Genomic DNA, 16,283 nt, shown 5'->3' with positions numbered 1-16,283 from the left:
AAATATACTAGAACAGTATAGCTATACGATGAATTTATACGTCTCAACACTGACTTATGAAACGACGTATAACAAAATGATGTTAAGACATAGCAAAACAACTGTCAGAGAATTGTTACGAACTAGAACTCATTAACAAATCAGCATTCCATCGTGTCCATTGTGCGTCTGAACGTATGGCGACCATAGAATGGCATAATTGGGCGGGGCTTAATTGGAGGGCACACGAAAGGTGACCCCACACCTGTCACTCATGACCAGAACAGAATGCACAGTGAGAAACTGCACATCTATACATTTTCCATTCTAACGGTCAAAATTAGCGGTCTGTCGGCGATACAATGATTCTTTATACATCATTTCTTTATCAAGTTTTGGTATAAACTGGCTTGTGTCTGAACAGGGGGTAAGGCAGGCAGTATTATTCTCACTTTATTCCTAGCTCTACCCACTTCTCCTCAACCACTCAGCTTTCACTAGTTTGAAATATGGCTAATGTCAGGTTGCCCTACGAACCAAACTGTGACATTTAAAAATAAAAATGCATGACAGTTGCTATGCAAATTCTCCACCAGAAAGTATGAAGAGGTCCTTCATTTGTTGAAGCTCCTTCATGTGTTATATCTTCAAGGGTGTCATCATGATAAGACCAAAAAGAAATGCTGGTATATCAGGAGAATAAAAATCATGTTCTTCTCAATGCAATGAAGTCTTCTTTCTTGAATTTGTGATGGCTGCATTTGGTTGGATTTCAATACTTTTTTGAAAACATACAGACAGAAGATTTCCAAATTGCTGATAAATTTACAGGTACTGCTGTAGCAGCCCTCACTGGCATGGAGAAAGGGTGCTCACTGTAGCTGTACTACAAAAGTTTAGCCAAAGACAGAAGACTTTGCTATTTCCTTGAATGGAAACAGTGGAACAAAGGCTATTGATTACTGAAACTCTGAGCAAAGTTCAACGTGTTGTTAAATTGGAAAGTTCTGAGTATTTGACCGTGAGACAGTCATCCATAACGGCAAACTGGAGAAAATTTGGTTTCGATCATCTAACTTGGGACGTCACCTTGACGTCAATGGGGGCGACATTTGCAAAGGAACTAGAAGCAAAAATATTTCGGTACGCAAGTGTGCAAATATTTGTTACTGTGCATTGAATTTTCAGTAAGTATTACAATGGTGGATCTATTTTTAAAGGGGAAGGCTAGTAACTGATCAGTGGGAATCAGTGGAAATGCTGGGAGATGATTGTTCCAATCCTTATGGGATTCATTCAAGAGTTCATTGTATATCTATTGTTGTGTGAAAATTATTTGCTTCAGAACGGTCTCATATTCAAGTAATGTGCAGATTAATGCTCCGTCACTGACCAGGGACGCTAACCTGGAAGCATTAAACTGCACATTACTTGAATATGAGACCATTCTGAAGCAAATCATTTTCACACAACAATAGATATACAATGAACTCTTGAATGAATCCCATAAGGATTGAAACAATCATCTCCCAGCATTTCCACTGATTCCCACTGATCAGTTACTAGCCTTCCCCTTTAAGATGGTATCATTCTCTGCAATCCTGTAGTTCATGGTATGAAAAAAAAAGTCCTTAAGTGCAAAATTCTGCTATATTACAGTTGTAGTAACAAACAGACAAAAAAAAGACTAGAACAATAATAACATACCACAGATCAGTTTAAAATCTAAAACATGGATAATTGAACACCCTGCACAAAGTAAGCCTTTCACAATGTGTTGTTGTTGTTGTTGTGTGTGTGTGTGTGTGTGTGTGTGTGTGTGTGTGTGTGTGTGTGTGTGTGTGTGTGCATGTTTTTTAAAGGCATGTTCCCTTATACACACACTGATGCAACATACAGACAACAAAAACACCAACTTTCCTGTATCAAGTCGGTGGTAAAAACATTGTATTTTCATCTATCCCATGCTTCCCATTAACAAGTTTTTTGGGGTTTTTTTTCATTGTGATTGCAAGCTGTGTCCACATTAATACGAAATGCAAACTGTTTGTCCTAATGTATCTTACCAACACATAAAAAATTACAATTTATCTCCTTATCAAATTCAAAGAAGTATTTCTCTCCAAAATTTAGGCAAAATTTGTACAGACTATGAAAAAAAAAATGATACCATGACTGAATTTGAGACCAATGCTATTGTGACTGTCTCCTGACCTGACAGCGCAGTGTCACTGCCATATTTTAACTCGTTGACCATCGGGATGACCATTCCAATGAAATTCATAATTTCTTACACTATTTCATAGTTTTTATTAGTGCAGCCAGTCCGTTAGGGGGCTGCAGTGCTGAACAAGTAGTCTTCCCTTTGCAGACCATGCCACAGTGTATAGGAAGCTACTCTTGAGGTTCTAAACACCAGTAGGCCAAGGCCCTAAATGAAAACTTTTCAGGATATCAGCAGCACACTGAAGTCAAAGCTCCTTCCACAAAATTGAATTCAACTCCACTGCCTCTCAATGGACATCGTACATGCACTGCCGATGCAAGAAATGATTACAATGATGTGACCGTTACCACTCTCTTCCTCGCCATTTGCACCATTGGGCTTCCCGGTGTCTGAGAAGTGAGACTAGGCCTTAAGCAGTCTCCAAGGCTAATGAGCTGGGATCATTCTATTCTTCTCCTGAAGCCCTCAATAACATGTCAATCAATGTTCCATCAGGCCGCGTCTCATCTCTCCCTTGTTCTCTTGCCAATCATGACGATGAGCAGGATTCCATACTCCAGGAAAAGAAAAGAGAGTGAGCATGAGGAAAGGAACAAGAGCATGTCCAGCTACAAAGAAGAAAAAAAAAAGCAGAGAAAAGAGCAGAAGAAAGCAGCTTGTTGGGACAATTGATAGTGGTCAGTTCATCCAAGCTGGACAAAGCCTCTCAAACCTATTGAGGCAGGCACTGATGACTGGCAAAGCCCATAATCGCCATGCACTGCTGGCGGAGCGGCTAGGACAGTGGGAATGGATCCCTGTCCTGAATCTTGGCCCCATGTTCAGAAGGTCCCCTGCACTACTTGCTAAGGGTCTCAAACCCCTGGGGCCCATTCTGTCACTTGGGTCCCAGTTAACAATACTGGCCCTACATAAATACTTGCTCAAATTTCTTGACACACATGATAAACTAAATCCATGTAGGCCTAGTTCTTTCATGGGGGACTAGTGCAGTCCTATGTAGGACCTACAATAATATACAAGAGTGCAGTCTGATGTTTCAAGCTGTCATACATTTCCTTTTTTTTTGTTAACTTGAAAAAGAAACAAACAAACAATCAAATCACAACTTGCACAATCATTATATGCCTGACAAATATTCGTCTGTGAGTTTGTGCATCCACAGATATGGACAAGATAACAGGTGTATGGGACCAAAAGGTGAACCTCCCAACAGCAATTTTGTGGGTAAAAAGGCCCAGACCGCACAAAGTGGACAATGCTCAGCACACACTGGTCTGGCCTGCCACTAGTGCCTGCAAATCCCCAACACGTTTCCCCAAATGTAAACATAGCCAACTCAAGGGCGGGCAAACAAGAGGGGGGGGGGGGGGGAACAACCAAAACTCCCATAAACAAGAGAAGCTATGGATGGAGTACATATTAAATGTGTAAAATGGCCAACTCCACAAGCTGTTGTATACTTGTAATGCTGGTTCTATACACATAGAATGTTATGTTGGGTTCTTCCTATCCTCAATCAATCATTGTCCCCCCCCCCCAAAAAAAAAAAGGACAAAAGAATGGACATTTCACCTACAATCATATAGGCCCTATTTACCAAGGCCTGATGAGAGTTATACTCCATTTAAAAAAATCTACAACATGGTCTTTCTCTGCAGAAAAGTGATAGGCAGGATTATTTACGTAAAATAACAGTCCTGTGATAAATGCAGCTTTTCTGAGGTATACTTCTGGGTCATGTTTGAAAGCCTCCATTTATAATACTTTTTATCAATCATTCTATGATTTCATTCAAAATTCACTTCTCTGTTTACATGTCACTGCTCATACTTAAAGTTCTCTTTATATCTTTCACTGAGTAACATTCTACGAAATGCAGACCATAATTCTAAACTAGGTCACTGGGTCCCACCCCCCCCCCCCCCCCCCATGTACTCACAGCGTAACCCTCTGGAATAAATCAATCTTTCTTTCTTTTTTCTGCAGCATTATCTTGCAACCATATCATAATAAAACAGGTGACATTCACTCTGGCTTTTAGATGAGTTTCATAGAGAAATGACTATGAGCTATGACAATATGTTTTACGAGCTGTCACCGATTCCTTCAATTCTGTTGTGGAATGGCGCTGGAAGCTGGGATCTTCAGCAAAGAAAAAAATAGAAAGAAAAAAAAACGCACAAAACAAACAAATAAAAAAACTGCAAAGATGCTGCAACTGTGTTGCTTATCTACAATGAGGCCAAATATATAAATCATAGGATTTTTACTGCCATTCAGAAGCTTTCATCTTTTGTCTGTGATATCTTTGTTTGATGAAGCTCATTGTCCATGAAAAAAAAAAGTTTTCCCCCTGTGTTCAGACCACTGTATGAGTGTGCATGAGTATATACAACATGTATGCTCACATGCAATAGTCCCATAGTTGCAAAGTCCGAGTGCCGCCTATTCAGCTACGGCCCTAACAAGTGCTGAGATTTATGAGTTGATTTACGGTGTGCTATCATCGCCCACAATATATCCAGGTGCAATGAACCTAGATTGGGATTGCGTCTGAGTGGCCTTATCTGATAGCATGTTATACCTATGTTGCCTGCAAACCAGCCAAGGGTAATTGTTGATGGATTTCACGCCATATCGTGCATCAGGCAATTAAATAGCATCATAAAAAACATAGGGCAGAAAGATTGCTTTTGTATCAATGCACAAACTTCCAAGCATACACCGCATCCGTCTCTACTATGTCCAGAAACTTGAAAGCATGCATCTGCATCATTTCTAATGGGAGATAGGGATTTGTATTAGATGCATTTCCCTGAATGACAGTCATATCTGTTTGTAGTGTTTTACTGTAACCATATGTGTCATGCTTTCTTCTTCAGGATCAAACCACAAGAATAGTTGCATTCAAAATGGGTTTATACCCACCATTAATGCTACAAATACATTGAACAATAAATAAAAGACAGTTACAGTGTCAGAGGCACAATAGAAGTACTTCATACCAGCATTTCACCTCTCTACTTACTGTATACGCTGTAATTTTCGCGTACATAAATTTTCGCGAATTGCTGCTGTCACACATTTTCGCGAGTGGTTAAATTCGCGATTGGGGGACCAGAGAAAATATGAAGTGGCAAAGAAAGTGTGAATTTTCAACTTACTAGCAAATAAGAATGATACTAGTTATACACTGCATAAAAAGAAACTTACCAAACTCTGCGAACTAGTAAGTTAGAATTCAACATTTTTGAAGTGGTTAAGTCCATCGCACTAGATTTCTGATGAGTGGTCCCCTTGCGGTAATGGATTGGCTCTCTAACAGTATTCGTATTAAAGTAGACGTGGACGTGCTATATGTACGTAAACAAGCTAATAGCCAGTATGGTCTGTTCGGTAAGCCGTGACATGGTATACTAGTACTGAAATGTTCGTATCATGAAGGCAAGGGATTCATTTTGGAAGGTAATATTTTCGCGTGTCGTTAATTTCGCGAATAGCTCCCGACTCGCGAAATTCGCAAAAATAAAACCCCCGCGAAATATACAGCGTATACAGTACTTGACACATGAATGAATACATGATGCGTTTAGAATACAGAAGCTGAAGTTGCTGCAATTGCATATCCTTCTATTGCTCTGACTTTGCCAATTTTAGCCACCATTAGTTCTCTATGCTCTCAGATTGATTTGATTTGAACATTATTTTCAGGACAAGTTGACACCCCCATTGATGCACCATTAATATTCATCGAATTTCTGCTGACATGAAAACCCTTTTTTTAGTTCTGTATAGTGTGCTCTGGCACAACTACCAGTAATTCTGTCATTCACATGACGTGGTTTGCAAAGCTGTGACAATATAAAACAGAAGTTCATCCAGTTAAGAGTTGCCTTCTTAAGGGTCTTCACATTATGAGAGGGCAGGGCATTCATCTCCACTTCATCAACATATATTCAGAGAACAATACCGGGGTACATTGTACACATGATTTTATGCAGTAACCATGATAGTAACCACTTATCATTAATTCCCAATGCAATGGGATGAGACGGGGATCAAATAATCATCTCATTACTGAAAATTAATTGATCTTGACTGGTGCAGAGTACACTGTAGTTCTGCATATTTTTTTTTTCATTGTCTTCACACCAATAAAGGATCTTCTTTCTGTACATGGACACCTATATGACTCAAAGGTAAGGACTGACAGTTTCACTCCACAATACGATTATGATCTTGACAGTTCTCATGAAAGTATTACATTACATGTACCTATAAAGGAGATACTTTTTTTTTTCATTTTAAGATGGGTCACTCTGGATCATGTGAAAATAATGAATCGACCCCCCCCCCCTCCCCAACATACACGTACACACACACATGCCTTCCTTCATGTGAGTTGTGAAGTCGTGCTTGCAAAAATCTGTCCCTCCCTGTCAACAAAGGTAAAACGTTCCCTATTGATTTTGAGACCATCGCACGATGATGATGCAGTGCATGATGAACCTGAAGAGGCTAGAAGATGGGGGAGGGTTTCCATGACAACAATAGCAGGCAAGGTCAGAGCAGCCTCTTGTCAAGAGAATTCCATCATCTTTGGAGAGGTATGGGGGCTGAGATGTGATGATAAAAGAGGAGGTTTTGGGCAGATCGAAGAAAGGCGTGATAACTTTAAAATTGCCCAGATTTCATCTCTTCTCCCTCGTTCTCCCCCCCCCCCCTTCTCTCTCTCTCTCTCTCCAATGTTTGCAACTGAAGTGGGAAAAATCCATTTGGGCTCACTGCATGGGGGTAATTAACATGTTTCTTTTCACGTCACCAAGGACAGATCGGTAATTAAGGTCACCATCCAGCTACCATGCCATCTCACCAACAGCCCTCATGTGGTCCAATGAGGTAAGAGATTTAAAGTAAATAGGGGCAGCAGGGGAGGAAGTTAAAGGAGGGAAAAAGACAGTGGGGGTCACCTAGGTGGAAACCACATGTCTACAAGGATTAAAGAAGTTTCAAAATTGCTGGAACAAAGAAAAAGAAAAAAACAGGTCTTTCCTTTACAGATAGCAGTCACAGTCACACTACATATGGCATCAAGATGTATTCTCACCTTGACTTGCCATCAAGTTTGAGGAAACGCCTGTTTCAATCCTGGAAGATGATTGGCATTGTGCTATGTTTCAAGAGGTACTGACCACAGCATGAATGAAATCACTTGTGGTTTTTATTTTTTCGATGCTTGACTGACAGAGTGTCACCTATGTTGTAGCACAAATACTGAAAATGAGAATCACATCTTTGCGGCTCATGCTCATGGATAGTTCAGATTATATCAAGCAAAAGTGAAAGAAATGTTGCCAAAAGAAGAAGAAGAAGAAAAAAAAGGATATTGGCCCAATTATCCTCTAGTATACCATACATCCCTATCAGCATGTTTGATCCTTCCCTCAATCCTCCTCCTCCTCCACTGCTTCATCTACCTCTTCTGTCCCAATCCTTTCCAGTCACATTCTTCCTCTTAAAAAAAAAAAAAAAAAAAAAATACATGTGCTGTTAGCTAGATTGCAAAACTTGATGTGTTCACGAGTTTTGAGTGGCCCATTGTGTGCTGAGGCCATTTTAATCTGCCGACAGGTAAAGGGGAGGCACGTAAATCCAGCCTCGTGGAACATTTGCTGGAAACGTAGCAGACTCATCCTTCGCGCTAGCTCACCACATGATGGAGAGGAACAAAAACCCACTTTTCCCTGCCCAATTTCTTTTTTCTTCCTTGTCTTTTTCTGACCCTAGCTGGACAAGTCTTGCAAACACCCAAAGAGAGGTTCTTGAGGAATGTGATTGAAGAATGGTTTTCGTTGCATGCCTCCCGCTCTTGTTGCAGGTTACATAATCCTCTCCATATCTTCATCTTCATTTCTCTGAGCATAAACAAGTATGTATTTCATCTCTCCTAATGTCCATCGACAAAATGTATCTTTCATCAATATATCTTTTTTTTTAGGTGACTGTGTATCTAATCGTCTATCCTGAAATACCTACCAGGGATTTGAATTTTGATTTTTATAACAATACGCTATCAATTTATACCATAACTGAGTAAACATAGAGGAGCTACATTGTAGAATTGACTGTGTTTCCTTACAAATTCTTTCTTTGGCATAACATTTTTACTTGTCCTGAACCTATCTATCACTACACATTATTAGGGCTCTTTTCCTTCTACTAAAGTTTTTTTTTTTTTTTTCTGTGGAGGGGGGACTATTCATAAACCTTGCGAACATTTCCATGCTTTCTAGATCTCTTGTTGCTCATTTGATCTTGCCTGAGAAAAGAGAGAGAAGGGGGGGTGGGGGATCAGCTGAATATTCCATGCCAGTTTAGACTGCGGTTCACACTCCTTTTGATAGTCCCGAGTAAATCCCTTTCAAGAGAGTGTTTTCTCATCCTCCCTCTTCCTCTTGTCTCCCTACAGTCTGGGATCCATTCTTCCATTCTCACAATAAAAAAGGTCGGAAAAAAAGGGAAAAGGTAGGGGGGCTGACTGTGGCTGCCCGCACAACAATAACTCTCATCAGCACAACAATAGGGTGATAAGGAGGGGTGGTAAAGGGGTGTAAAGAATTGCCCCTCTTGCCTAATTACTATCCCTCAATGGCATCTATTCAGAGTTGGCAGGACTTGGTAGGCCACTAAAGGCTACCGCTTTCATAAGGATGTACACAATGTATGTGTAAAGTTGGCCAGCAGTGGTAGTGGCTGTTGGATGGGATGTGTATATGACTGGAAAAGGGACGAAAGAAAGGTGCAAGCATGGTGCTTGCTTCTGTACTCAGCTACAAAGTCCAACAAGTGGTCATCATTCAGTACAGAGAGACAAATATGTTTTCCATCCCATGATAGCAATTTAAAGGGGTGGGGTAGGAAGAAATGAGCATCTACCTAGAACTCACATGAGTCTAACGCCCTTGAATATTGTCCCATCAAGGAAAGTATGCCACTTTCGATCAAACATACACACATACACACAAAAAAGAAGACAAACACTTCAAACATTTCATCCAGTGACATACATGTAGGCCTACATTGTAAGACACACAATGTAATGGTAAGTAGCAGGCCACCTGAGTAAATTTCACTCACAATGGTGTGTCTGCCACTAAACTTATCAGATCTGAGTGTTTTTCCCCTTCCCTCTCTTCACTCATAATCCTACAAAATAATTACGCTGGGAACAACCTAAGCCTGCATCATCTTCAGCTAACGCTCGCAACTCTGTTATCACGCCACATTGATTTCAACTTTCCAGAGTTTCATATCATATTCTCAAAAACTTATGTTGCTACAAAATAAACAAAACAAAACAAAAAAATTTCAGAACTTGTGAATCACTAGAAAATAAGGATAAAATTGGCATCTTATTCTACTGGGACTTGTTTTTAAAAACACTGCACAATATAATTAGTATTTACATAGCCTGTTTTCCCTGTGGTATAATTTATGAAATCAAAATACAGACCCAAGAAAGACAACAAGAAGGATTTCATTGAGGGCAGTAGGCCTATATGTCAGCAGTTATCATTCTGATGGCAAAAAGGTAAAAGAACACACTAAAACATATTAAAAACAGATTAATGAACCAGATAGATTATACGGTTTTAAGGTTCAAAGGAAATGGGCTTTAATAGGGAAAACTCTTCAATAATAATATGTATTATGGCCACTGAATTTCAGCCATGACAGAGTGAGTGTTTATCTTCTAAAATGTTCATTTCTTTGGAGATGTTGGCAAACATTCAAAGATATGTACATGATAAACTCAGTAAATCACATTGGTTTGGAAAGCTTAAATACCTCACAAATTACATGGAAATTGGAATCCTGAATATGAAATCCTCAAAATATCTATAACCATTTCCCTGCAAAAAACAAAAATAAAAACAAAAACAAACATACTTCATCATTCCTCAGAGACCTCTAATAAATAGGAATATGCTGAAAACCAGAATATAAAGTCTTGATGGCAAACAGCACACTTGTAACAATTTGCTAAGCCCAGTTTAGTGGAGAAAATAGCTTTGCTGGCTACAATGACAGGTACTTATGTCAACCATTAGCACTCGCACAATATTCTATTGCAGATCACTCCTAATGCGAACAGATCTGAAACATACCAGTAAAATTTAGTAACGATTTTGTATCAGCATAAATTTGTCGAACATGATTATCATAGTTTAGTTACGTTCTTCACAGAATCAAAGCCATACCTGGGAGTTGCAAAATGGATGGTAAACTGTATCATCATGATCCACACTATTGTTCTACTGAAACCTATAAAATCACCTGACCTGCAGAGCTGTACAAGCTGGTACTAATACTCTTTAGTTACAAGAATGCACAAGAATAATATCAGACTTAAAATATATCTATAGTTCAGTTTTTTGGTGGTTGGTAAATAGCAAATTCCTACGTAAACATATCTCCCCCTCAGTCGCCAATCTTTTATAGCATACTCTTTGGTGAGGTTGGGCTCTTTGAGGCCTGCATTTCCTGCCACTGACAAGGCACCATCACTATCAACACCCTCTCCCGCCCCAGCCCCAGCCCGAGGCTCCTGCTCATGATGGCAAAATGCACCAGCGACCAGCTAAGTTACTGTTAGTGCACTATTACAGCCAATAGCAACTTCCTCTCCTCCTCCTGTGATGATTTTTATTTCTCTTACTTTTCCATGTTATTTGTACCCTATCATTTGAAACGTTTATCAAATTATAATTTTGATGAGAACTACATTAATGACAAGTATAATAACTATCATTATTATTATTATTATTATTATTATTATTATTATTATTATTATTATTATTATTATTATTATAATTATTATTATTATTATTATTATTATTGTTATTATAATTATTATTATTATTATTATTATCATTATTATTATCATTGTCATCATTATACAAATGTATGAATTGATTCATAATCTCCAAAGCAGTAAATATGCCAACTGTAAAAGTTTAATTTGATTTACTGTATATCTCAGCTTAGCTGAAGTTTAGCTTATTGAGTAGGACTGGTTTCATGCTGATAGAAATTTGAAGGCTATTAAATAAGACTTTTGTATCCCATCTGATAAATCTGAAAACTGCTTGATAGAAAACCCAACCCACCCCCTCCCCTTTCAAAATCTTGTTGCTATAGGTACAGAGTAAGGCATCAAAATTACGATGAAACATTGTGACTCCATGTCTGATTCTATGGTGTGACATCATAAATCTTCCTATCATGCAATCAGTTTGTTTGTACAACCATGAAAATTTTGTGCAAGCAACCTATTTTTTTTTTTTATTGCAGATTCAGGTATTTAAAGGTCCAGTTTACCTTTGGGAGAAGTGATTTTGAAATTTTTGAAGATATCACCTTTTATGCATATGTGCAGATCTGTTGTATCACAAAACGTCCTACCATATACAATTTTCGCAATAAAGCCTAAAATATAAGGAGATATCAGTATTTTTCTCAATAAACCATAACTGTAGACGGTTTAGTCTGGAAGTATTCTTATTATAACCATTGTTCACATTTTGTGTATTTAACAATACTTAACATTGATAATACAGATTCAAATTTTTACAGTGGTTGTTTCTATCCCTAACTCACATTTTAGAACTATTTTAAAGCACTAATGCTGGGTTTTTGTTTCATCTGCAAATGGTAAATTATGCCTTTAATGAGAAATTACTTTACACCTACACTGTATTGAAAAGAAAAAGTTTCCCCATGACATATATGTGTACCTAATAATCATCTTTACACCAAATTTGGATTAACAAGATAATTCTCTTAGAAGCCACTATCAGATAAATACAGAACTTGACTCAGGCACACATTTGTAACTAATATTCCGCAAGATTGCTTGGACAATGGATTTCATCATGCACATAAACCCCCTCCCCCTACTTTTAGACAATGGTTGTATGACGAGTGCACACAAAACATGAATTACAGTTCTTTGCTGTTTGCTGGTGAACATACATGATCACTGCACTCTGTTGGATCGGTGGAGATGAGCGGCGAGTAGAAACGTGGCATGCCAAGGGTTAATAGCAATAGTCCTGGAGCAGCCATGTTTATGCTGAAAACAGAGCCGCTTGGTCCTGTACCAACAATCAAAAGCCTGAATCAACACGGCTAATTGTATGCTCCATGCAGCAGGGCTAAAGATAAAAGTGCAAACTCCACACTGAACCTGCCCTTGTCTTTCTACTCTGCCACACACACACACACACATCACATGAGACACTGTCTCTCCAGAGTCCATGCGCTACATCCTTTTTCATTCCTCTATCCCACTTTCCTTCTTCTTCTTCTCTTTTTCTCTTTCTCATGCTTTCTCTACTCATGAGTTTAAACATCTCCTTCATCTCCTCATATGCCATCCTTCCTGTTTTTCCTCTTGAAGAAACAATAGATACATATATTGACATTTCTAAAATAAGTTGGGGGTCTTACACATAACATCAGTATCAGCCATCCTAATCACACATTAATTTTCCATTTCAAAGAAAAAATGGGATACTGCAATCATTTTGTTGTTGTTTTGCTATTCTTAGATGTATTCAAATGCAGTATAAATCACCATCTCTCTAAGCTTTAGAATAGAAGACAAATTAATAAATAATCTACCCACAAAGCGAAGCTCGTTTAATATGATTGAAGATGGAAGCCAAATTCTTTTTCTGTGACATCAATTAAAGGCTAGTAGTAGTATTAAATTTCATGCCAGTGCAGTACACTTTTAGCAATCCTTGATTTTAATTTTTCGGTGCACTGCCTTCTCCCTTGAAATTGTTCCCAAAATAAATTTCATTGACATTTACTGTTGTTTCAGTCAAATCTGTCAGTGATCAGTATACCAGCATGTTGTTTGGTTTTAATACAAATGAACATGTCTCATGATGTCTTTGCTAAGACTATAAGTTGGGCAATGTTTTCTCAAAGCATTTGCTATAATCCTTTAATATCAAAAGCAACATCTTTCCACTAGCCAAGGTTGTGACTTTGAAAATGAATACTGTGGAATGTTCCATTCATGGAAGTTACAATGTATTTCACACTTAAATGTGTATAATGAATGTTCAAATTGCTTGTAACCCAAACATTACATTCTTATAAAGCTTTCCTGTTTTTTTTTATAGGTTAAATACATTTTTGGGGATGGAAAACAGAAGAAATGCTATATCAAAGATCTGTTCTTTGAAGCAAGACCACTGGGAGGGTAAACCTTCCAAATTTGGTTCCACAGTGAACTTCGGGACAGAATTGCTTTAAATTTACTTGCAGAGAGCACGGAGGAAAGTCATAAAACTTTTTTTCAGCTGACAAGCACTGGATTACAACAAGCACAAGAATCAATCCAGTCAAGCAAAGGGTGACCTCTTGCAATGGGCAGAAGACAAATTGGGAGGAAGGGCAAATTCATGGACGGACATCATAAAGGTGTGAGTGCCATCCTTTTCCTGCCCATTAAAATACAACCTGCAATGTTTTTGAAGACATCAGTTCCCACCACAAACACCAAATCTTGCAATCCTCACCCTACACACACAAACTCAGCAGCAGTTGAATGGAAAATCATGAGTAGCCATGTATTGTAAATCAAGAAATGCCCAATACTACATTCACAACTACATTTGGTATCAACTGGTGCAAGTCAAGCCTAATTAAACCTACGAGTGATTTAGTGCATTGCTTACGATACATGATTTATGGAATATTCTTCAATCTTTCTTTTTTTTTTTCTACATGTCAGAAGGGTTCATATTTGATATCCATCAGTTCTGATTCAAATTAAATGTAGTTAAATTCATGTACTAGCATCTGTCCTTTTTTTTTTTTTTTTCCTATGGGAAGAAAGGGTTCTGGATCATCATGATACACTTGCTAGAGCTCTCCAGATACAATGCACCTAGTATGAATATTTATAAACAAAATGCCATGGAGGTCTTTTCCATCTTCATTTACAATACTAACAAAGGCATGCACATTATGGAAATGTAGGTGTGCATCATTCACCTCCCTATAGCTGATACAAATCGAATTGTGAGGACATGGAACTCTCTCAAAAGAAAATGGTTCACATTGCTCTCGCAAATCTGATCATACACTGTACATCATAAAAATCATGTTTGCACAAAAAAAAAATGCATATAATAGGCAGAAATTTTTGTGAAAAGGAAAAATGTCATTAATCATTGATGAGAATGCTTCTGCAATTACATCTGACTGAGTGTTCACTGTACTGGCGAGGTTGTTTCTATGCACAAACCCTGGGAAAGCACTTCAAATATCTGGTGACGGAAAGAACCACAGTGTAATGGTCTGTGACAATTGTGGCAATTGTTACTGTTACTAGCGTTAAATTGGCTGAGGCTTGGAAAGAAATATTAGAGCCAACAAGCATCCACTATTTCAGTGTTTGATGATGGCAAAATTCTTCTTTTTTTTTTTTCTAGGACCCCTATATGAAATGTCATACAGTCTCAACTCGTACTCCATCATCACAATACAACACCATTTAGAGTAAGGAATAAAATTTCGGACACGTTTTTAATAAAATAAATAAAGCTTTCTCATACTGAAGAAAATAGGGCCAACTAAAAAAGTTCATTGCAGAGGATCACAGCTTGACTAGAGACCTAGAGTACTTGGTTGATGCTTGGAGTAAAGCTTATAAACTTTGATACACGTCTTGAAAAAAGTAATTACAACTTGTACATAAATGAACAGCCTTCCATGGTTACTTGGGACAAGGTTAGATAAAATCTTAGTTATGAATATGACATAAAATGTTCATAATTGTCTTGGGTGGATAAAATTTGTCTTTTGTGCAAGCTGCACTTGCTACACTACTCACAAATTCACAATACTTTGATGGAACACAATAAAAGAAGTTGTCTGTTTCAGTGTCTATCTGTTTATACTGTATAGGCTAACACAATAACTGAAATGAAAACTAAGAACTGAATACAGCAATGAACAAGTAGATAAACTTATGTTGTGTTAAGCAATGACGAATCACATTATGTTTCTAAGTCCAACGGAGCTTAGTCAAGCTAACGTTAAAGATATCCAGGGGATTTCGGGTAACCATGCATACACCTGAGACTTTAGTGAAAGGGCAGACGACGGATTCCCCTTTTTCCATTCCTCTCTCCCTCTCTCTCTTATGCTTTCTCCTCTCTTTTCCCCTTTGTGTGCCTCGAATTAGATGGAAATAATTGGTAACTGGATATAACTTACCTCTAGAGCTCTCCGGCGCAGCAACGCGAAGGAAAACACCCAGCCACAAAACGAGGCATGAGAAAAGCGGAGAAGAAACACGAGCCATTTTCTCAGCGGATCGCTACGGGACAACACGCGGGAAACCTGAGGGGAGAAAAACGAGGCGGAGCGGTTAGTTTGTACAGCCACCGCACGAACATTTTGTCGGGAGTAGAGAGCTCTCCACTTTCTTTTTCGAGTGGACACGACTCTGTAGTAAGTAGAAAACAGTCGGTGGTTCGTGACTGACCACTGGCTGCACAAATTTATGAGCCTACCGTGTCATCGCAGAACTTGATAGTAACATCCGATGATTGGGTATCGCATTCGTAAGCTTAAACGAAGTCTACATTTATTAAATTTCGCCTCAAGTCACGCCACGATATACTACCACCAGCAGCCGGAACACTGTGTACACTAAACTAGACACCAGTCCAAAAATTCGGGTCGTAAGCTCATCCAGCATCCGCCTGTTGCCGACAGTACTACGATGTGCTGTGGACGATCAGAGCACGACGGATACGAGAGCGATCCACACACACCACCACCGATCCGACGCGCCAGTGTGTGTAATGTGTATGTGTGTGCGTAGTGTAGGCGTGTGATTGTGTGAACACGACTAAGCACACACATGGCGTTATTGTTTATACACACCATGTACCACTGCAGTGCTAAGGCGATGTGTGTGTGTGTGAGTGTACAAAAGAAGCAGGGAACGGTGCCCATAGACGAGATTGGTCCGCTGTGGCAC

General features: G+C 38.8%; 1 protein-coding gene across 1 annotated transcript in view; it reads right to left on the bottom strand.

Moving 5' to 3' along the window:
- Nucleotides 1-15,909, bottom strand: part of LOC140241757 (fibroblast growth factor receptor-like 1) — a 64,529-nt gene extending 48,620 nt beyond the window's left edge. The window contains 2 exon segments of the mRNA XM_072321508.1: nucleotides 15,512-15,637; nucleotides 15,811-15,909. Coding sequence (XP_072177609.1) covers nucleotides 15,512-15,599 — 88 coding nt within the window. The 5' untranslated portion in view covers nucleotides 15,600-15,637; nucleotides 15,811-15,909.
- Nucleotides 15,910-16,283: the final 374 nt, after the last annotated feature.

This window comes from Diadema setosum, chromosome 18 (genome assembly GCF_964275005.1).
Source record: "Diadema setosum chromosome 18, eeDiaSeto1, whole genome shotgun sequence".
In the NCBI taxonomy this organism is placed as follows: domain Eukaryota; kingdom Metazoa; phylum Echinodermata; class Echinoidea; order Diadematoida; family Diadematidae; genus Diadema; species Diadema setosum.
Note: the sequence above shows the minus strand (reverse complement) of the source record. Positions and strands in the feature narration are given on the sequence as shown.